This window comes from Molothrus aeneus, chromosome 13 (assembly GCF_037042795.1).
Source record: "Molothrus aeneus isolate 106 chromosome 13, BPBGC_Maene_1.0, whole genome shotgun sequence".
In the NCBI taxonomy this organism is placed as follows: Eukaryota; Metazoa; Chordata; class Aves; order Passeriformes; family Icteridae; genus Molothrus; species Molothrus aeneus.
The window spans coordinates 1,909,385-1,930,805 of NC_089658.1; the positions used below are offsets into that span (position 1 = coordinate 1,909,385).

General features: G+C 52.4%; 2 protein-coding genes across 2 annotated transcripts in view; one reads left to right on the forward strand and one right to left on the reverse strand.

Annotated features, from left to right (window-relative positions):
- The window catches only part of ZNF609 (zinc finger protein 609), an 87,375-nt gene that overhangs the window by 3,426 nt on the left and 62,528 nt on the right, over positions 1–21,421 (reverse strand). The window lies entirely within an intron of this gene.
- OAZ2 (ornithine decarboxylase antizyme 2) lies at positions 7,540–20,222 on the forward strand. The gene is given in 6 exon segments (XM_066558957.1): positions 7,540–7,698; positions 10,879–10,954; positions 10,956–11,036; positions 15,653–15,828; positions 17,629–17,714; positions 19,468–20,222. Coding segments are annotated over 6 exon segments (573 nt in total). The 5' UTR covers positions 7,540–7,678; the 3' UTR covers positions 19,602–20,222.

Sequence of the window (21,421 nt, forward strand, 5' to 3'; positions counted from 1 at the left end):
AAGTTCATATTAGATTAAGATATTTAGCATATTGTGAATAAATAAGTGAACTGCATCCCTTGGAAGAATATCCATTAGACCAAAAAGCACAAAATGCAAGGAGACGAGAACCTACACACACAGACATTCATAATAAAACTATCCAGAGGACAATTTTACAGTATTTGGGTATTATAGAGGAGCTCATTTCCATAAAATGAGCAACCTGAGGAATAGCAGCACCTTGGCTTGTGGTTAACACACTGCAGCTGCTGACAGGAGCCAGAAGCTGGAGCAGAGAACGCAGCTTTGCAGAAAAATTCTCTTCCATCAGCCCTTTGCCTCTGCTTGCAGATGATGCAGAGGGCTAACACCCAGCCAGCCTCTGCAGGGAGCCCCCAGCAATTTCACTGAGCCTGCAAATTCCTGTGGGGCTGCAAAAACAGGAGCTTTATGAATCCGACTGCATTGGAACAGAAATGTGCCCAGCAGACATCTCACACACACCGAGGCACAGAGAGGAAGAATCCACACAGATCTGGGTGTTCTGCAGGGAGTGCATCCCCAAATCCAGCTGGCAAAATCCATGTTTGCATGTGTGACATGGAAAGAGAGAAACAACACTACCTTTTTTGCAAAGGATGGGACAGAGGCATGATCATGTTCTAGAAATATCTGGATCTCAGAATGAATCCTCTGAGTGAAGCAGTACAGTGAAACAGGCCTGGACACATTATTATGGGGGTGTAGAATTGAGAAAAACAAAATTATTAAAGCAAAAGGAGGTGTTTTGCCTGGACAGGTCCTTGAGCTTCTTGGCTCTTTGTTTCCAACGGCTTCAGCACCAGCACAGGAGGTGTCAGCAGACAGGAGCTCTGCAGCTGAGGGCGAATTCTCAGCCCTGAACCCCTGGTGCTGCCTTGCAGCATCCCCAAGACTTGACACAAATCCCTTTGGAGGATGGAACCAAGCCCCTGTGTCAGATCCATGGGACCCATTCCTTGGTTCACTCCTTAAACACATAGGGGGAGTGAGGCTTAGGGTGCTGCTGGTGTCACCTCACCAGGGAGCACCCTCTGCTCAGGGTGCTTTGGGGCAGCACTTTAAGGATTTCAGATCTGCAGGGACTCCAAATTTCCCAATTTGGGGTTTCCAAGATTTCCTGTTTTATGAAACAATCATAGGTTAAGAGGAATGATACAAAACAAGCTCCCCCAAGACACAGTTCTGAGTTCCTGACATGTGAAATTTCTAAGAAGCCTCATTCAGGTACTGTGAATGCCATGGGCAGACACAAGACTTTAATTTTTTACTGTCCTTGCAGTGAGCAGTCAGCTTGTGGCCTTAAAAACACAACTCCGAGAGGCCTTTTGGATTTTTGGCTGGAGTACAGTGGCTCATCACCATGTACCAACACACTACCCAGTCTGTTCCACAACTACACCTCTGTCCCTGGGAACGTTTCCTGAAGTATTGACCACAAAAAACCAGCTTTTGGGCAAGTCCCACTGCTCAGAGGCAGCACACAGGCCCTGTTTTGGCTAAGTTCAGGCAGTTCCATCAGAAACACCTCCAGCTCCATCCATCCCACCTTCACACAGTGCCTACAAGCAGCCAAGACAAGACCTCTTCTTCTCCAGGGACAAGCAGCAGAGCTGCTGTTCCCAGCTTATATGTGGATGACTACAGAGAGGTGAACAACACCTGCCATGCCAGTATGGAATGCACAGGGAGCAAGGACGTGCCAGGAAAGATGAGCTCATTGTAAAAATAATTGAATGAGCTTTTAAAGGAATCAATACAAAGCCCTGGCTGGATTCAGATGTGCAAATGCTAGCAGCAAGGCACCTCCCCACCACCCCAGGGCTTTCCTGTATGCTCCTTTTTATCAAGTTGTCCTTGATTTTATCCCTTTTTTGTCTCTTTGTGCCACCCAGCAGACCTTGCACTGAGTATCCTGGAGTATGTCATACTCCACAAACAACCAAGGAAAAGAGCTTTGGGCACAGAGCAGCAGGGATGATGCAGAGAAGCTACAGGCAGTGGAAACAGGGACAGGGAATCACAGAAGTATTTATTTTGGCCAAGGAAGAAGTGACCTCTGGAGCAAACCCCAGCTGCCACAGATATTCCTCACTGCCAGCTCGGCTGACGCAGTCCAGACCCGGAGCTGCGTGCCTGAGCCTCCCAAGCACACGTTCCTGGCTGGCTGGAGCCTCTGCACTCCATGGATCACTGTCTCCATCACACCCCATCCCCAGATCACCACAGGTGGAGGAACTGCCTTGTTTTTCAGTGTTTGACAGTAAAACCCCTCTGCCTCTTCAGGGCAACACATTCCAACACTCACTGCTTGGAGGGACAGTCAGGGACTTGCTCTGGCATGTCGTCCCCATGGCCATCCCATCATACTAGCAGAGCCCTTTCCAAAGGCATTGACACTGGCCCACAGCATCCTTCTGGGCTCATCAATGACACAAGTTTGTGACAGACCCCTCTCATGATGGGCCATCATGTCAGATCACCAGCCCCTCCCCCTGACACCATACAGCCCACCCCAATGCCACCCAAATTCAGGCTGCACAGGAACACCTTTGCTTGGTGCTGATGCACATCCCACGGGCTTGAGGAGGGACAAGGCCTCCTCAGAGCACAGCACTAGGAATTCATCCCTTCTCACAATTTCTAAGTTTTCTTCTGCCCATTCCCTGGTTCCAGGCCTTGGACACACCAGTTATCACCATTCCCTGAAAGAAGAAGTTCCCTGACCTCCTTTTCCCTCATCACTAATTCACACCAAGCAGGTTTCAGCTCAGCTCATGCATGAACTCCACGCTGGCACCACTTAATGGCTAAAGAACGAATCCTGACAAAGCTCATTAAAAAAGAAAGCCACTGATGTCAGCAACATGCCTTAAATCTGACCCTCAGCTCCAGGCAGGTCTGCCAGGAAATCAAGTCATCCTGCTGGAAATAATAAAGGGAGAGCAGAAAATGATCAGCACAGTTTGGAAGGAACCTCATTTGTTGTTACAGATGTGAAGCAGATCGAAGACACAGGTGAGGGACACCAACCAATTTGACTGTTCAAACAATTAAAACCCACCTTGCAGATTTACAGATGGGCTCTCAAGACAATTCCAGATGCACTGATGGTCCAGCTTTAGGGAATTTATGCACAACTCACCTCAAAACACAGGGAACCAAAATCCCAGGAATGCTCCTGGTGCTGTTTTGGTTGTAACAGACATGGACATGTCAGCACAGGAAGGCCGAGCTGGCAGAAGGGCTGGGACTGAGGTATGAAAACAAAATTCTCTGGCAGGGTTCATTTTTATTTTTTTCCTTAGGAAAACAAGATCCTCACATTAAAAGGAGGATCAGTCATAGAAGGGGGATGAAAAGGCACTGTTGAAAACTTAATTACATCCCCAGGTACATGTCCAGCCCTAAAAAGTTCTGAATGACACATTTCTAACAATGTTTTTAAATAACTACAGGGTATTAATTACACTAAAATCTACCAACCCTTTTCCCTCTTTATCTGGAAACCTGTGGAAGTGTTTTCCATTAGGCAACACTTTTAAGCAGAGCCAGCTGTGCAGCACTCCTGCAGGTACTGAGGAGCTGTCTGTGTGATGTGATGCCCATTTTACACCCCAATGCTGCCTGTGCTCTGCTGCAGGGAGGCAGAGCAGTACTGCCTGGGGAACACACACAGGGCAAGGCTGCAAACATCCCAGTGCTTCCCCTCTGCAGCAGCTCTCTCTCCCTTATCTGAATGGCCACAAGAGCCACTGTGACTGCATGGCCGCGGAGCCACTGGGCTGGTGAACTCACTCTCACACCAGGCAGGGCCAGGGCAGGGCCAAGGAAGAGCCTGGAGCAAATGTCAGAGGCACAGCCTGTCCTGCAGGAGGCCCCCCTTGCCTCCATGGCCCTGAAGATCTGGGCAGTGTCTCTGCTGTCAGCCCTGTGCTCCAGCAGGCTGTGGCTGAGTGATCTCACCTTGGCCTTGCCTCTCTCCCTTCTAGAAGCCTCTGTCCTGGTGGCAGCAGCTCTGAGAGGCTACAGCCACCGGCCCAGCCCCAGCCCACGAGTGTCACCAGCTCCAGGCACAGAGGGGCTCTGAGTCTCCATTCCCCTAGCTGGGGAATCACTGATCACTTCTTTCCACAGTTTGTCCACATGGGAAGTATTTTTAGGAGCTATACAGTCCACATTTAATCACAATAATTAAGGAGATGCTCAATTAGTGTTTGCAAGCTTCTAAAACAGAAAGGTTGCAGATTGCATCTGTTTTCCATCTAGAATTCGGGACAGTCAACCCCAGAAGCCAGTGTGACAGAGTAAAGCTATTTGGAGGTGTCTGTCCTTCATCAGACTGGCTGTGGCAAAAAGAAACTGTCCAAAAATACGGTGCAACAGCTTTTCTTACTGTCAAAATCCTGGGCAGGGTGATAAAACCGGGGAAGGGCAGGAAGGCCTTGAGGCACAGAGGGAATGGAGCGGTGCAGGACCTTGCAGGGCAGGGGAAGAGAGAGCCAGGAGCACTGTGGGCAGTGTGGCCAGGTGACAGTGACAAGGGACAGCACAGGCAGGACCTGAGTCCAAGCAAGGTGGTTTGGCTCTGTGAAATACCTGCCTGCCCAGGGGCACGGGAGTTCAGGGGCAGCCCAGAATATCCCACAGCAGCTCCGTGCAGGAACAGCCTCACATGGCCAAGAATGGCAAATAAAGAACCTGCTGGCCTCTGCTGGCACCAGCACCACACAAACAGTGACCCCACAGCCTGGCTGTCAGGCCCAGCCTCATGTGGCAGCTCTGCCACCCCAAATCTGTGGCACAAGGGCATGTGTGGATGCCAAACCCCAGGCAGAGCAGGAATGATGAGCCCATTGCTCCCAACAGGGGTCTTGGTGTTCTCCCCCCCGCACTCAGGGGACACTAAGGCACGGAGCCAGTGACATGATGGGTGCTCCCAGGGTTTGGCACTGAAACAAAGAGGGGCTATTTCTTGAGGGCAATGCCCCTCTTTGGCCTCCATCCTCATGGCTTCTCAGGACACCTCTCAGTGCACCCAGCACCCTCCCCGGGTGGGCTCATGGGCACAGAGCCCTCAACCAGCAGTGGCAGAGCATTGGAGAGCTGTGAGCAGCACCAGACACCTTGTGCTTCACACACTCTCCTCCTCAGCACAGATGGGGACACGGAGTGACACGCAATAAAAAATAAAAACCCTTCCCAGGGAGATGCAAAAATAATACTATGTACATTCCAGCTTCCCAAACAACAATCGCCTGAGAAGCCAGCACTGTGGGAAAGTCTCAGTTCGCTTTTCCTGGGCATTATAAATAGAATCAGGGCTTCAAGCAGGGCTGGAAATGCGAAGGAAGGGGGAAAAGGCCATTTAATGGGCTCTGTTTGAACTTGGGCCCTGGCTGATGTCCAGCTTTCTGCAGAACATCTGGTCCTTTCCTGCCAAGCAAGGGGCAGTGCCGCTGCACTGGGAAGCGGGAAGCACCAGCCCAGGGATGCTTGTCAGAACCCAGAGCCCCTGAGCCCACTGGGGCACGGCACCTCAGGCTCTCCTCATGGTCTGCTTCTCCCCAGGGTCCCAGTTTTCCCCTCAGCTCCCTGCTCTCTTCAGGCTCCCGTTTATCTCCTGGGTCCCAGTTCTCCCCATGGGTTCCCAGTCCTCCCCTCAGGCTCCCTGTTCTTCTGGGGCTCCCGGTTCTCCCCCAACACCCCTGTGGGGCAGGTCTCAGGGAGTGACAAGGCCCAGGCAGGAACAGGGGCAGAGGTGGGAGGAGAGGTTGGGGAACAGGGCTGAGGAATGGGTAGCAGAGCTGCATGTGTCACTCAGGAGCTGCCTCTGCCGTGCCCAGGTGTGGGACTCTGCAGGACTCCAACCCTGGGGGCTGGGCTGGCAGCCACAGGGACTCCAGAGCTTCTCTTCCAGAGGGCTGCTCAGTCCCTGACCCCATGCAAAGGCTCAGCACCCACCAAGTTCTCTTGCAGGACTGAAGCCCACAAGTTCTTCCATCTGCCTGGTTCTCCAGGAGCCTCATCTTTGGCTGTGTGACTGCTTTTCTCTCATGGATACATTGCTCACCAAAAGCCCCTGCAGAATCCTGTCACAGGCAGCTCCACATTTTGTTTTCCATGTGTTCAATCTTTACACTGGCTCCTATTACCTGGATTATGGCTGGCTCCTGCTTAGCTGTTGTGTTCCAGGCCACATTTTATGCACCAGCAACATACTTTTAAGCAGGATTTAGAATCATCACATCAGGAGATGGGTTGGGTTGGAAGGGACCTTAAATCCCTTAAATCTAGTTAGAACCCCTCTGCATGGGCAGGGACACCTTCCACTATCCCAGGTTGCTCCAAGCCCTGCCCAACCTGGCCTTGGATTCTTCAACAGATGGGGCAGCTACAGCTTCTCTGGGCAACCTGGGTGCCAGGCCCTCCCCACCAGTGGCTTCTTCTACGTGGTTCCACCACCCATTCCTCAGCCCTGTTCCCCAACCTCTCCCACCACCTCTGCCCCTGTTCCTGTCTGGGCCTTGTCACTCCCTGAGACCTGCCCCACAGGGGTGTTGGGGGAGAACCAGGAGCCCCAGAAGAACAGGGAGCCTGAGGGGAGGACTGGGAACCCATGGGGAGAACTGGGACCCAGGAGATAAATGGGAGCCTGAAGAGAGTGGGGAGCTGAGGGGAAAACTGGGACCCTGGGGAGAAGCAGACCATGAGGAGAGCCTGGAGCCCGAGGGAAGAACTGAGACCCTGGGGAGAACCAGCACACGAGGAGTGTGCTGGTCTCCCCAGGAGCCTGAGGGGAGAACTGGGACCCTGGGGAAAACCAGACCACGAGGAGAGCTGGGAGCCTGAGGGGAGAACCAGAGCCCTGGGGAGAACCAGACCATGAGGAGATCCGGGAGCCTGAGAGCAGAGCCAGGGCCCTGTGGATGACCAGGAGGAGCCTGAGGGCAGAGCCAGGGCCCTGTGGATGACCAGGAGGAGCCTGAGGGCAGAGCCGGCGCCCTGTGGATGACCAGGAGGAGCCGGAGGGCAGAGCCGGCGCCCTGTGGGTGACCAGGAGGAGCCGGAGGGCAGAGCCGGGGCCCTGTGGGTGACTCAGAGGAGTCTGAGGGCAGAGCCGGGGCCCTGTGGATGACCAGGAGGAGCCTGGGCAGAGCCGGTGCCCTGTGGGTGACCAGGAGGAGTCTGAGGGCAGAGTCGTGGCCCTGTGGATGACCAGGAGGGCAGAGCCGGGGCCCTGTGGATGACCAGGAGGAGCCTGGGCAGAGCCGGAGCCCTGTGGGTGACCAGGAGGGCAGAGCTGGGGTTCTCGGGCGCGCCCCCCCTCAGCCCCTTCAGGGACGCAGCAGGCGCGCGCGCCCGCGCGGAGCGGCGACGTCACGGGCGCGGGGCGGTGCGAGGCGGGGGCGCGGCCGGGCGCGCGCCTTTGTTTGGGGCGGCAGTTCCCAGGCTGCCCGCGCGCCGCGGGGCGGGGCCGGGGGCGGGGCCGGGGGCGCGCGGCGCGGGGGGCGTGTCGGCGCGCGGGCCCGCGGGGTCAGTCGGAGCGCGGCGCCGAGCGGAGCAGAGCAGAGTAGGAGGGGACAGCCGGGTCACAGCCGGGCACCAGCGCCAGCAGCGCCGACAGCCACCGCAGCCGCACCGGAGCGAGCGCACGATGATAAACACCCAGGACAGGTGTGCAGCGCGCTCCCCGCCCTCCCTCGCTCCTCAGCGCGGCGGCGGCGGGCGGGCCTGGGGCGCGAGCGGGCGCTGAGGCGGCGGGGAGGCCGCGGGACGTGGGGAGGCCGCTCCGCCTTTCCCCGTTTAAAATCCCCATCGAGGCGTTGCTTCCCCCTGGAGGAACCCCCCGGGGGTGGGTCTGGGCTCGCCAGGGCCTGAGCACCCCTGGCCGCGGCGGGGTCCGAGCGCTCCCTCCCCGCGCCCCCCGCACCTCTCTCTGCCTGGAGAAAGGTGCTTTTCCAGGCAGGTTGGGTGTCAACAGGCACGAACTTGCAGGATCGGTGTGTTTTCCTCAGCTGACCGATTTATCTTGTGTGTGTGTTCCTTGTTTGGAGTCCCCAGAGTGTCATTTCCTGCGCCTCTGTCGCCGATAAGAGCCCAGAGGATGCGTATGGGGCAGCCTCGGTTCTTGCCCGTTGCCTGTGTGGGAGTTGCTTGAGCTGTGCTGTGTTCATCAGATGGTTATTTACAATTTAGTCCTCAAATCGGGCTCCTGGATATGTGTCCAGCAAAATAATAATAATGTAATAATAATTGTTCCTATTATTGTTGTTATTAGCGTTATTATTATTATTCAGGTGCAGCTACATCTCCAGCGCCTGTTTTAGGAAGGGGCAGAAAGGAAAGCAAACAAAACAGTCATTTCTCTATCGTCAGGAGAGCTCTCTAGATCCTTCCATCTGGTCTAAGTGTTCAGAACAAGTAAAACCCCCAAAACACAAGGAAATGTGTCGATTTCAGCCCCTGATGTGCTGGTGGTGCTCTCAGCCTGGCTCTGTATGCCAGGGCTGCCTAGGAGCAGTGATGATGGGGTTCTGAAGTTGTTGAGCTGCCCTTTGCACTTCCCAGGGACAGGGCACGGGCTTGGGATCGCCGGGAGCTTAGTGAGTTAAAATTACACCCGCGGGATGAGAGCTTAACATCGACTTCCAGCCCCCCTTTCGGGCAGGGCAGGGCACAGACGAGCAGCTTGTACTGAGGAGTTCCTAGACGGAAAGGCCTTGGTGATCTAAATTCATCTTAATTTCTACCAAGCTGCAGAAAAGAAGCTTCTCCAAGGAGGACAGACGTCAGAAGGGAGCACAAGCCCAACTTTTAAGCCACAAACAGACCTCAGGGAGAGTTGCCGTTTGTGCAAGGATGGATGAAGGGATCAGATGTTGTTGGGTGTTTGCATGAATTTCCTCCCAGTGAACTGAAGCACAGCTGGAGAAAGCAAAAGCCCTTTTAATCTGTGCCCCACACGCACTCTCTTCCCTGAGGGTGCTGCTCTCAGAACCCCAGTCCTTGGTGGGGGTAGTGGTGGTGTGCAGGGACCCTGATTTTGGGGGAGGATAGTGGAGGTGTGCAGGTTTGGGCCAGGGATGTGCAGGCAGCAGCTGAAGGGGGCTGGTGTTTTGACTTCTGCGTGTGCCAGAGGAAGTGAAACCGGGAAGTGTCTTTGGCTGCCTCTCTGTCTTAATTTTTTTTTTTTCCCACAACTCCACTTCATTATCCAGTTTCTCGATGCCTTGGCCGCAAGTTGGAAAGAGCTATCATTGTTGGCTGGAGGGTAGAGGGAGGAGGGAAGGGAATAACAAAGCTGCCAACAGCTTTCGGGGGTGGGGACGGCACAAAGTGCTTTGTCATCCTCTCACATCCTCTACTACTGAGCACACACTGGCCCATTGATAGCCCCAGGCACACCAGGGAGCACAGAACACCCTGCTTTGCTCCCAGACATCTCCTGGTGTGTTCAAACTGCTTTTTCTCCAAGAGGTGCCTGCTCTAGCTCATGGGAATGCTGGCCCAGTGCCCCCCTCTAGCAAACCTGGGGGAGGGAATTTGTGGAGGAAGAATATTCGTGTTTCCTGTAGAAAGATGGCTTTGATGGTTGGTGATAAGCAGAGATCCGTGGTGAATTCTGCCTTGTGCATTTGTGAGTTGTCTTTGGCACTCAGAAATGCCAACTTGTAGTAGTTTGTTTGCAGCTGGCACAGGCAAGTTACAAGGCCAGGTTGGATGGGGCTTGGAGCATCCAGGTCTAGTGGAAGGTGTCCCTGCCTGTGGCAGGGGGTGGAACTGGGTGGGCTTTAAGGTCCTTCCCAGCCCAGACCAGTCAGATTCCCTGTTTCTAGGCATCTGAGGTGGTTCTGACAGTGCAGCTCTGTTTGGATACTTCAGCCTGTCTGCCTCGTGGACAGGGATTAGAGTGGAAAAACACTGCATTGGGAGCACTTCAAGTGAGAAGTTTCAGGGCAGACAGTGGCTGTCAGAACAGCTGCAGAATTTATCCCCTTCAGCCTCATTCCTGGCTCTGTGCTCACAAACCCCCCCTCCCTGTGTTGTTCTGGTGGTGCTTCCATAGCTTTGTGCTGGTGTGTTTCAGAATGGGAGCACTGGAGAAGGACTGTTTTCCCTGCATGACTTTTGCAGGCTGTGCTAAAGGAACATTGCTGGGCCTCAGCACAGAGCTTTTATGGTGCTGAGAGAGGAACCAAGGCTTCAGAAGTAAAATAATTTGCTTTGATGAGCTTCCTAAAAATCAGAGCAGGTATTAAAGGCTGTGTCCAAAGCAATTCTGGAGGACCGTGTGTAGAACTTCCAAACTAACTTGGAAACTGCAAAGGAAATGTGTTTTCTTGCTGTTCAGAGTAGTTCCTGGGGTGAACTAGTAATTTTTAGGGTGGGGTGGAGGAAGCTTTCATGGTGCTTCATGTGTGTGTGAAAATACTGCCATGGACATTGTGGAGGGTATTGAAGAACCAACCCTTTCATTTCTCCTGGGTTTGAAAATGTGAAACTTAAACCTTCTCCTCCTAGGCCCTGTTGATCTATTTGTAGATATTTGCCTCTAGAAAATGTGTGCTCATCTGGTCATGTGTTCCCAGCCATCTGCTCCTGGCAGCCTTCCAGGCCTCCCTTATTAGCATGAGGTTGCTCAGCACTCTCTGGGTTCCTGGCTCTAGCCCCTCCTCCATTCCCAACAAAATACCCTGGGCTCTGGTGCCACTGGGGCAGTGGGTGCTTTCTGTGTTGACATCTGGGTGCTGTGGAGGAGCAAGGATACAAATGATGTAGGGGTTTGAGAAGCTGGAGCCTCCAAAACATGATCCCTGCTAATGTAACAGGGTGTTCTCTCTCTTTTTCTTGCAGTAGTATTTTACCTTTGAGTAACTGTCCCCAGCTGCAGTGCTGCAGGCACATCGTTCCAGGGCCTCTGTGGTGCTCCTGATGCCCCTCACCCACTGTCGAAGATCCCCGGTGGGCGAGGGGGTGGCAGGGATCCTTCTCTTTCAGCTCTGATATATAAGGTGAGATACATTTCACATCTAAACATTCACCTGTACCTGTGTTACAGCTCTGTTCAGTTCCTTTCACAGTCTGGTGGGAATAAATGCAAAGAACTCTGAGATAATAAGTGGGAGAACAGGTAATTTTTCAGGGACTGAGCTGCAGGCAGGTCTCTGCTGCTTAAATATCACCTGTTTATTAAGAAATGAGAGACCATTGTGCAGCAGATCATTCACTAGCCTGTCCCCAGGGGCCTGCTGCAGCTATTGTACGTGGAGCCTGCATTATCAAAACATGAAAGGGCTTCTGAAATGCCTGGCAGAGAAAGGAAGTGAGAAGCAGAAAGGTGAAATGCAGCAAGGGAGGGGTTGATAAGCTCCTTCCTGCACCCTGGTCTGGAAGGTGAAGCTCTCAGGGCCTGGGAGCTGCCTGAACCGAGGTGCAGGTGGGAGAGGCAGCTCCCAGACAGGGCTGTTTCTAGAACATGAGCACAGGCAGGGCAAGATCAGCAAGGGTTTGTGTCTGCAGGCTTGCAGCTGCCTCATTTTGTGTTCCTCTTCATTCCATGGGACCTCTCCTTTCGAATGAGGAGACCTGATCCTTCCTGTAGAGTGATCTGTGTGCCTTGGCTCAGATCTGTCTCCTTTCTGGGACAAGGGCTGCTTTTCCTTTTAGATGAGGCAGACTGAATTTATGCTGACCCTGCAGATTTGGCTGTTGAGCCCGGGGTGTTGTCATAGGTGTTAGACCTGATTGTTAATTAACCCGTGGGTGACACACAGACATCACCTGATGAAAAGATACAGACCCTTTTGGGCCTGTATCAGCTCCCAAAGACTCCCTTGGGAGTTCCTGAGAGAATCACAGACCTTGTGGTTGCTTTCAGAGTTTCCTTTGGTGAGTTTTCAGCACTTTCCTCACCTGCTTCCCTTGCAAAATGTCAACCTCTGAGCCTCCAGTGAGAAGGTCCCATCAGATTCATGCTCAAGGTGAATTGTCACAGATGTTTGGGGGTACAAAGTCCAGAGAAGCAGCACAATGGGCTTCCTGTCACAGAAGGAAGATACAAAACCAGCTTCAGGTGGGCTCAGGAGAAGTAATGAATCCCCTCTGGGTGGGAAATGAGACCCTGCAGCCTGAACTCCTGCCAGCCAGCTTTGCCAAGCCTTGTGTGTGCACCAGGCAAGGCCCAGAGGCAGAAAATGGGCACAGCATGGAATAGGAAGGTGAAAGGAATCATGATTTGGAGACTTTGGAGTTTTTGATTCCAGTACAGCCCCAAACTTGCACAGATTTTGGCAGTGATGTGTAGGCAGGGAGGATGTCATCCAGATAGCTGCATCCCAGAAATATGGATGGAATTCCTCCTGGATTTATTGCTTGACAAAGCTAGCAGAATCTGTAAGAAAATCAGCCCCTTCTGTAGCAAAGAATCATGGAATAGTTTGGGTTGGAAAAACCCTCTAAGGTCATTGAGTCCAGCTGTTCCATCAGCACTGCCCATGTTCACCACTAATCCATGTCCCCAAGTGCCAAATTCACAGAGCTTTTAAACCCCTCCAGGGATGGTGACTCCACTTCTCTGGGCAGCCTCTGCCAGGGCTGGACAGTCCTTTCAGTGAAAACATTTTCCCTAATACCCAACCTGCTCTGGCCTGGAAATGGTTGAGGTGATTTCCTCTCATCCCATCCCTTGCTCCCTGGGAGCAGAGCACAACTCCCACCTGGCTGCCCCCTCCTGTCAAGGAGCTGTAGAGAGCAAGAAGGGCCCCCATGAACCTTCTTTTCTCCAGGCTGAGCCCCCCAGCTGCTCCTCATCAGATTTGTGCTGCAGCCCCTTCCCCAGCTCTGTTCCCTTCTCTGGGCGTGCTCCAGCCCCTCAATGTCTGTCCTGGAATGAGAGGCCCAGAACTGACCCCAGGATTTGAGGTGTGTCACACCTTGGAGTGGTGGCCGGGTTCTGTCTGTCCCCTCGGTCACCTGCTCAGTCTGGCAGTGCTGTAGTTACAGCAGCTGAGCTTTCCAGCCAGCAGCCACCAGCATGACCTGCAAAGGCATCTGGATCTGAAAGTTTAAGTCCTTTTTCCAGCTGTATCAGCTGTTCCAGTCCAAGGGATGACCTTTCTGAACACACCTGCCTCTGCCAGCAGCACTAGGATACACCACTGCCATAAATTGGGGCTCCCTGTAAGTGTTGGAATTTTTGTGTTAAGAGACTTTGAGCTCAGCCCTCCATCCAGGGAGCTTTGCTGGAGTTGGGAATGCCACAGTGACTGGTGTGGGTGCTGCACAGCTGAGATGTGCCCTGGCTGGCAGAGCTGGCAGGAGGCTGCAGGTGTAGCACATGGCAGCAGTGGGTGCTTCCACAGCTTTCTCCAGCCACTTGGCCAGGGTGGATTGTAACATCCTTCCTTTTGACCCTGCCAACACACCAGGGCCTCCCCCCATCCTCATTGGGACATCTGAGGAGCAGAGCAGGGCTGGGAAGTCTTGTGCTCAGTGAATTGGAGCCAAGTGGAAGTAGTCCTTGCACCTTTGCACTGCTGAAATGGAGCTGCAGGGCTGGGGAGCCAGGGTTTGGGCAGCTGGGTAAAATCCACTCTGGTGGCAGGGGGTTTTGTCCACAGGAACGTGGCAGGGGGATTTTGTGTGGGGATTTTTCCAGGGTGAACTAAAACCGAGTGCTTGTTGTGTAAACAGGATTTTGCTTTGAGCAGCTTCCAAAGAATTTTGGGCTGTTGTTGCTGCTTCACAGGAGCAGCCCACAGAGCTTTTCTCTTCCCCAGCATCTCTGTTTGGATGCCTAGAAATAAAGTGTCAGCTGGCCCAGCCAGGCTGTGTAAACCTAATTCCCACTGAACCAGGGGAACTGGTTCTGCTAATCCCTGTGGTCGTGCTGCCTTTGGCTCCTGGGCTGTCACAGGGGGTTCAGTGGAACAATCTCACTGCACATAATTTCTGGTGACAAGGAAGTTCTGAACCAAAGGGCTCAGAATGCTATTCCCTTCACAATGGCAGTGCCAGTCTTCCCACTCAAAGGCACACCTCCCATGTGTCAATCCCAGCCTGCTTTCCTTACCTTCCTCACCCAGTTTTAGTTTTGTGAGCATGGGAAGAGCATGATCTGTGAGCTTTTCTGGAGAGAAGGATGTTTTCTGGAACAGAGACACTTTCTGCACTGAAACAAGACCTGTAAAGGGTCCTGTAAAGTCACTGCTGGAGGATATACATATAAACCCCTTGGATTTTTCTTAAGAGCCTCTGTATTCAGCCCTGCCTCTCTCTGCTGGCTCCATCACAGCCACAACTTGACCTCACTGGAGCAGCTCTCAGTGCGTTTCTTGGTGCACTCAGCCACTCAGACTTCCTTCAAACTCAATGAATAAACTTGTTTCCTACAGGATATTTATTCTGGTGAAGTGTAAACTTGTTTTTCAGCTCAGCTTTGTGAGCTTTCAATGAAAGGCAACTTCCTCTGCTCGGCTTTCAGAGGCCAAGCAGCTCCCAGTTTGCACATGGTATGACTTTGTCACCAGTGTGAATGTCCTCAGAGGCTTCTCTGTCATACAGTAGTCAAACCAAGGGGCAGCTATTTTAAGACAGAAGGTAATAGGAATTAAAGCACTGGGACAGTGGCTTGAGGAGCCTGTAAGGGCTTGTAAGGAGCTGCTGAATTAATCACCCTGTTAAAATAAAATATCTGGAGGCTGGACAGCGCTCACCCAATGACCCAGAGGAGGGAACCACTGCCTACCCACCTGCTGAGGACAGGGGGACACATGGCTTTCCAGGTGCTCTCATGACTTTGGGTATCTCCTTTGTCTGCCCTTCAGAGCTGCCCAGGTGCCTGTGAATGTGAGGCACAGGGACACACGAGCTGTCACCAAGCACAGGGGACAGTTCAGCTCCACTGCAGTAACAGCATTAACTCAGGGCTCTGCTTCTTTCACTGGGGCTCTTTGCACTGAAACATGGAAATCATTACTGGGCAAGCCAAGTGCCTGCAGGAATTGTCTGAAGGAATGGGGCTTTAACCACTGAATTGTTTTCTAGGAACTGCTGAGCTGATCCTAAGTAATCTGCATGCTTGCATCCTCATGGGGCAGGACTGGGGAAGGACATGTGCATTTGTGGTCTCTGGAGAAGACCTCCTCACAAGCTTCAGATCTGCTCTGGAATTTCCCTGTGTTCTGTGTTTTCCTCCTTTACACCAGGAGGCAAACCATAAAATCTGGGAAAGCAATTTGTGGTCACTCCTGGAACAGAAAGGCTGTGTTGGGGATGGGGGAGGCACCCAACCTGGCTGGGCTGTGGTAGCAGAAGCTCTGTGTCTGGTGTTGGGTCCAGTTGTGTTCTTGGAATGGCAGTTCCTGAAGCCAGATGTGGCTGGAGCCTGCAGAGAGGGAGTGGAGTCTTCTACTCAGAAATTTAATATCATGTCAATATGTAAAACTACATTCCTTAACAGGAAAACATGGCTAGAAATCACTCTGAGGGCTGAGAACTGTGAACCAGCAAAAGGAGAAGGGAAAAGCATAATCCTCTTCTCAGGAAAACCCTAAGACTATTCCTTTGCATTTGCTTTTTCCAGTTGTCTTCTGGCTGTTCAGGACTTTACATTTTTCATTTTTCCCAGGATGAGAAGATCACTGTTAGCCAAGATGTCCCAGTGCATGAAGGGAAGCCTCACATTGTCCACTTCCAGTACAAGGTCACAGAGGTGAAGACCTCCTCCTGGGATGCAGTGCTCTCAAACCAGAGCCTCTTTGTGGAAATCCCTGATGGATTATTAGCTGATGGAAGCAAAGAAGGGTAAGTTCTGGATCCCAGAGGTGTAGCCATGGCTCCTGGAGGGCAGGACTTGGGTTACATAAGTGATTGTGCATGGACACCTCATCCCTGGAAGTGTTCCAGGCCAAGCTGAATGGAGCCTGGAGCAACATGGTCTAGTGGAAAGTGTCCCTGCCCATGGCAGGAATTGGAACAAGATGCTTAAAGGTCCCTTCCAAACCAAACCATCCTGGGATTCCATGCTGTGTGTGGGGAAAATGGGCTGTGCAATAGCAGCTCTGATTGTGGTTTGTGCACATTTCTGCTCCCTGGTCTGTGGAGTCCTCCAAAGGAATATTTTCCCCCCAGTGATATTCCAGATGAGTTACATTTTTTGAGTCCCAAGCCCAAGGAAAAACAAGCAATAAATGAGCAGAGTGAATCTTTGTATACTTTGGTATAGAAAGCCAATAAGATTTGCTCTGATATTTTGTTATTTTTTAATTTTATTTTTCTGCTGGCCACTTGGCAAGCCTATCTTGGCAGATTTTCTTCTCTTTCAGGGAACTAAAAACCCCTCCATCCTACTGATGCTCTCCTCCTCAGTAGGTGGATCTGCTCTTGGAGCGCTGGTGCCGGGCTCTGCCAGGAGCTCTGATTTTTCTCTTGGCAGAATCCGGTCATGTTTTGTCCAGACAGCTCTGCTATGGGAAGTTTGTGTAAATGCAGCTTCCAGAGCAGCTCCTTCCTGCCAAGTGCTGTGCCAGAGGTCTCTGCTGCAGTGTAGATGTGGCTTTGCTGGATTCCTCAGCTCCTCCTAAATCTCCAAGTAGGCTTCATCCCTCAGTGACACGAGCTAATCAAGGAAAAACCCATGGCTGGGCACCTTCAGGAAGTGGCAGTGTTGTTGCTGTCTCACACTTGTCTCATTTGACTCTGAGTCCAGATAAATGTTTGTGTAGTTTCTCCAGTTGGCCTGTAAATCTCTGGGCTCTCCCTGGAATGGGTCCTTCTGGGAGGGGATTTATTTGCCAGTGTCATTGTGACTTAAAGCACAATTTTGTCAGGTTATTTTTAGCTGGGTGAAACAGCCGAGGAGAGGCCAGAAGCCATAATTAAAGTAGTTCATTAACATATTAACAGAAGCCTTGCAAATTTAATCTCCTGCTCTGCACTGACAACTGGTTACTGAGATGTGGAGTGAAGGCCTGTTTGTCACTGCTCTGGCAGTGCCAGCGGTTCCAAGTGACAGCAGTTGATCAGTGAGCCACCCTGGAGGCTCCAGAGGGGTTCCTGCAGCACCGCTTCCATCAGGAGGTGGCAGAAATAATCCAGCTGGAAAGGCAGGAAGCGAGGATTCAGGGGGCAGCAGCTGTGCCATCCAGCTCAGGAAATGGCTTTGCCTGTGCACGTGTTCTCTGGGGATGGTTTGTTCTCCTTTTCTGCCTGCCATGAGCTCGGTTCTGGGCTGTTTTCCTTCCCAAAAAGCACAGAACTCCCAGAGCCCCCACGTGCATTGCCAGGGAATGCAGCCTGGCCTGGGAGCAGCTGCGATATTCCGCTTCCTGACCACGAAGGCTTCAGTCCCAAAGCACCACGGGTGGGGAGGGTGTTTGTGGCTGTGAGGACAGGAACTTATCCTGACTGGGAGCAAGGACAGCTCTTGAATCTGCAGGGCAGGAAGCCCATTGTTTCAGCACCCATTGTTCACTGGAAGGGCGCTGTAAACAATCTTTGTGTCCGAAATCATCCAAACAGTTGATAATTTGATAATGCTCAGAGGCTTCCTCAGGACAGGACTTCCCAGAGCTGATGTCCTTTTGTCTTCTCCCTCCTTGGCAGGTTGTCAGCACTGCTGGAATTTGCTGAAGAAAAAATGAAAGTCAACTATGTCTTCATCTGCTTCAGAAAAAGCAGAGAAGATCGAGGTGAGGGCTGGGCTGTGCTCGGGTTTGCTGACATCCCACACGGTGCTGCTGCTGAGGCTGTAAAGAAACTTGGTCATCCCAGGGCAAGACCCACGGGACCCTCCCTGTGCAGGGATTGTTATGTGCATAATTCCTACAGGAATAGTTTTGTGTGGAGGGTAAGGGTGAGTGAGTGCTGTGGTTTCTCCAGCAGATCTGCTGGATAGGGCTTGGAGCAGCCTAGTCCAGTGGAAGTTGTCCTGGCCCATGGCAGTGGGGTGGAATTCATTGAGCTTTAAGATCCTTTCCAGCCCAAACCAGTCTGGGATTCCATGGGATTCCATTCATCTGCTTTGCTGCACTGCCATTAAATACTCTGGTGCAAAATGCTGCTCCTGAATGATTTGGGGTGATTTTTTCATCCAGTGTCAGTTAATATTCCCTCTTTTGGTGAGCAGTGAAGTCTCTGTTTGGCACGAGGCTGCTGTGACATGGAAGGTGAAAGGGAGGAGTTATTAGATAGAAAACAAGCACTTAGAGCCTGTTGCCCTGAAATTCATCAGCTTTTTAAAGATCTCCAGGCACTTCTGTCCTTTCCAGGCTTACAGGTAATCCTGGCCCTAGCTTGAGATACTTATGGCTTTGGGGGCTGCATTAGGGTCTAAAGATAGACGTGCTGGGTGAGGGATTACAGCCTGGGGGGCTGGGGGATGTACCAGGCTGGGAACGTGTCACTGTAAATCCCCCCAGAGTCAGGCTGTATCCTACTGAGTAATTCCAACCCCAATTCTAATTTTACTCTGCAGCCTCATGAGCTGTCCCAGCTTCTCCGAAACAAAGGGCCTTAGTAAAGCTGAGCTGAGCCCAGGAAGATGTCATCATCCCTCATTACCATGCCAAGAATAATTTCCAAATCAAGTCCTGGCTGTTATGTCACCACTAGCACCGGTTGCATAGGTGGCCCCTGCGGAGGCTGGGGACAGGGAACAGCCAATGCCAGGGGTTGTTTGTAGTTCTGGAGTGGTCCAGATCCTGTGTCCTTGTCTATGCAGCTGAAATTCAGTGCTGCCAGAAAATAGCTCAGGAGCTCCTCTGTATTATCACTCAGTGTCCTGGAGCTGATTGCCTGAGGGTGCCATAGGGGTGGGACCAAGGTGAGTGTCACAGGTCACAGGGCAGCCATTGCTTCAGTGACACAGGCACAGTGCCACAGAGCCGTATCTGTCTGGGCTGGCCCCACTCTGAATCCCCACAGGTAACCATAAGTGGCTTTCCTGGGGTCCCACCCGACCTGTGCAGAGCTGTCTGGAGTTTCCACTGAGCTCCAGCACCTCCTTGTGGAGACAGCAAATGTCTCTCTTGTCCCTAAGGAGATTCCTCTTTGCTGCTGTCTGTCCTCTCTCGGTGCTCAAGGGGTGCTGGGGCAGGACAAATCCTCTGGGATGGCCACCCACATCCTGGGAAAGCAGGAATGTGCAGCTGGTGCAGGCACACAAACAATGATTGCTGTTTCTCACAGGAGATAGAAGAAACATTGCAGGAGAAGCATGGACAAAGCTGCTCAGCTGCACAGCTAAAATCCCTTGACACTTAGGAGCAGCTGCAATGAGCACAGGAGGAGACAAAACCCCCTGCTGGAGAGGGCTGTGCTTATCTGCACAGGAAGCTGTGGATGCACTCACAGAGGGTGCCCGACGCAGTTTGATATTGATGGCTCAAGGGAGAGGTAAAAAGGATTATTCCTGGTGGTAACACATCTCCTTCTCTTTGGTAGCTCCACTCCTGAAGACGTTCAGCTTCCTGGGCTTTGAGATCGTGCGGCCCGGCCATCCCGCTGTCCCGTCACGGCCCGACGTGATGTTCATGGTGTACCCCCTGGATCAGAGCTCTTCCTCCGATGAAGAATAGCTGCAGAGGGCAACTCCAGTGGGACCCTACATGCTGTGGAGGGGAGAGAGGACCACCTCCTTTCCTGAGGAGAGGGAAGCAGAGCTTCTGTTGGACTGCAAGCGCATTTCTCATTGTTAGATTGGGCTGTGTATCCCCAGAGTTGACTCTCATTGAAACATGTTGCCTAGAGAACTATCTATCACACATGTAATCATCACTAGGAAAAGGAAGATGTTTATGAACTGGCATAGGAGCTCTTCCCATGCAGCTGCATGGTGTGGGAGCCCCGGGGTCAGTACCCTCTTTGGGACTCCTCCGAACCCCACCGGTGCCTCCTGCCCGCCCAGCGTGGGCTCAGCTGGGACATGACCCCTTCATGTCCCACTCAAGACCTTACAAACAGCCTGGCTTGGTGTGGGGCACGTGCAGGAGACACTCAAGTTTATCCTTTAACACTACATTAAACCCCCCATACATCTCCACTCCAATGCTGGTTTAACTGGTCTAACCTTTTTTTTCTCCCTTTTTTTTTGAAACTTCTTGCTCTTCCAGCTTTTGTTTTATGCAGTCTTAACCCTGTTCCATGTTCCCACTACACTATCACAGCATTCAATAAAAGGGGCATTCAGATGAACTTGACACACCTGGGGCTGCTTATTTGGGAGGAGCAGTTTCCTGACCTGCACCATGCTGGCTGGGATGGTCCAAAGAGCCAAGAAAAGCTCCTGCCTTTATCATCCACCCCAGGATGGGTCTGGAATAACCCCAAGCCCTCACCTCTGCTCCTACTCATCTTCCCACAGGGATGAGCTCAAGGCTTCAGATGCCACCAATGGCTGTATCCAAACCAAAGGGTTGTGTGGGGGCAGGTGCTGGGATATTCTCCCCACCCAGGGGCTTTTCCAGGAAGGGGCGATGGTGCCAGCAGTAGGTCATGGCTCAGCCCAGCCCTGTCTCTATCCCATGGCACTGTCCCTGAATCTGGGCTTGTTCTGTCTGGCAGGCCCCAGGGAATTGGGCTGTGCCCTCAGCTCTTCCTGGCCTGGCTCCTTGTGGGATTGTTCCTGTTGTGCCCTTGCCCTTCATGGATTATTCTACTGGGAAGCTGGACCTGCATCACTCCATATCCACCATTGTGAGTGGTTAGGGAGAGGTGGGGCTGGGATATGAGTGTGTGTGAATAAATAATCATAAATTTGGGTCTCTTTTGCCCTCTTTCACCTCCATGAAACCAAGAGGGAAAGGAGCTCTGCTCCCTCCAGCAGGGCATTAGACCCTCTACCAGTTAAAATCAAAGAGGCTGTCCTCTGAAAGAGGAGCCCTTGGGAATGGGTGTTCCTGGCTGAAACTGCTGAGTGCTGCTGTTGGCTTGAGAAGGGTGCAGTTTTATCCCTTCTTGTAGCTGGAGCTGCCCCAACTCTGGCCCGAGACTCCTGGGTGTCCCAGCACGTGCCAGTGGCTGGCTGCCACCCCATGGTGCCCCAGGCTGGCACATCGCAGCTGATGGGATGGGAACCACTTTGCTGCTTCTTACTGGTAAAAGTGACTGGAACATGTAGGATTCTGGTCACAGGAGCTGGAGTGAGGCTGATCTGAGCTCATCATTGTGCTGGAGATTGGAGGCTGTGCCACTGCATGTGCTTCTCTGACAATTTCAAATCCTCTCCCATCCTGCCTCAAGTAAAGGAGGGCAAATGTGGATTTCCAAGATCACCAAATGCCTTCCAAAACCACCTCTGAAAAATGTGGAAGGTGCCTCTGCCCTGTACCTCCTGCACCCTGAGGCCATGGTGTAGGGCAGGCCCTTGGTGCCCAGGGGTTCAGCCCTGGGGGGTTCT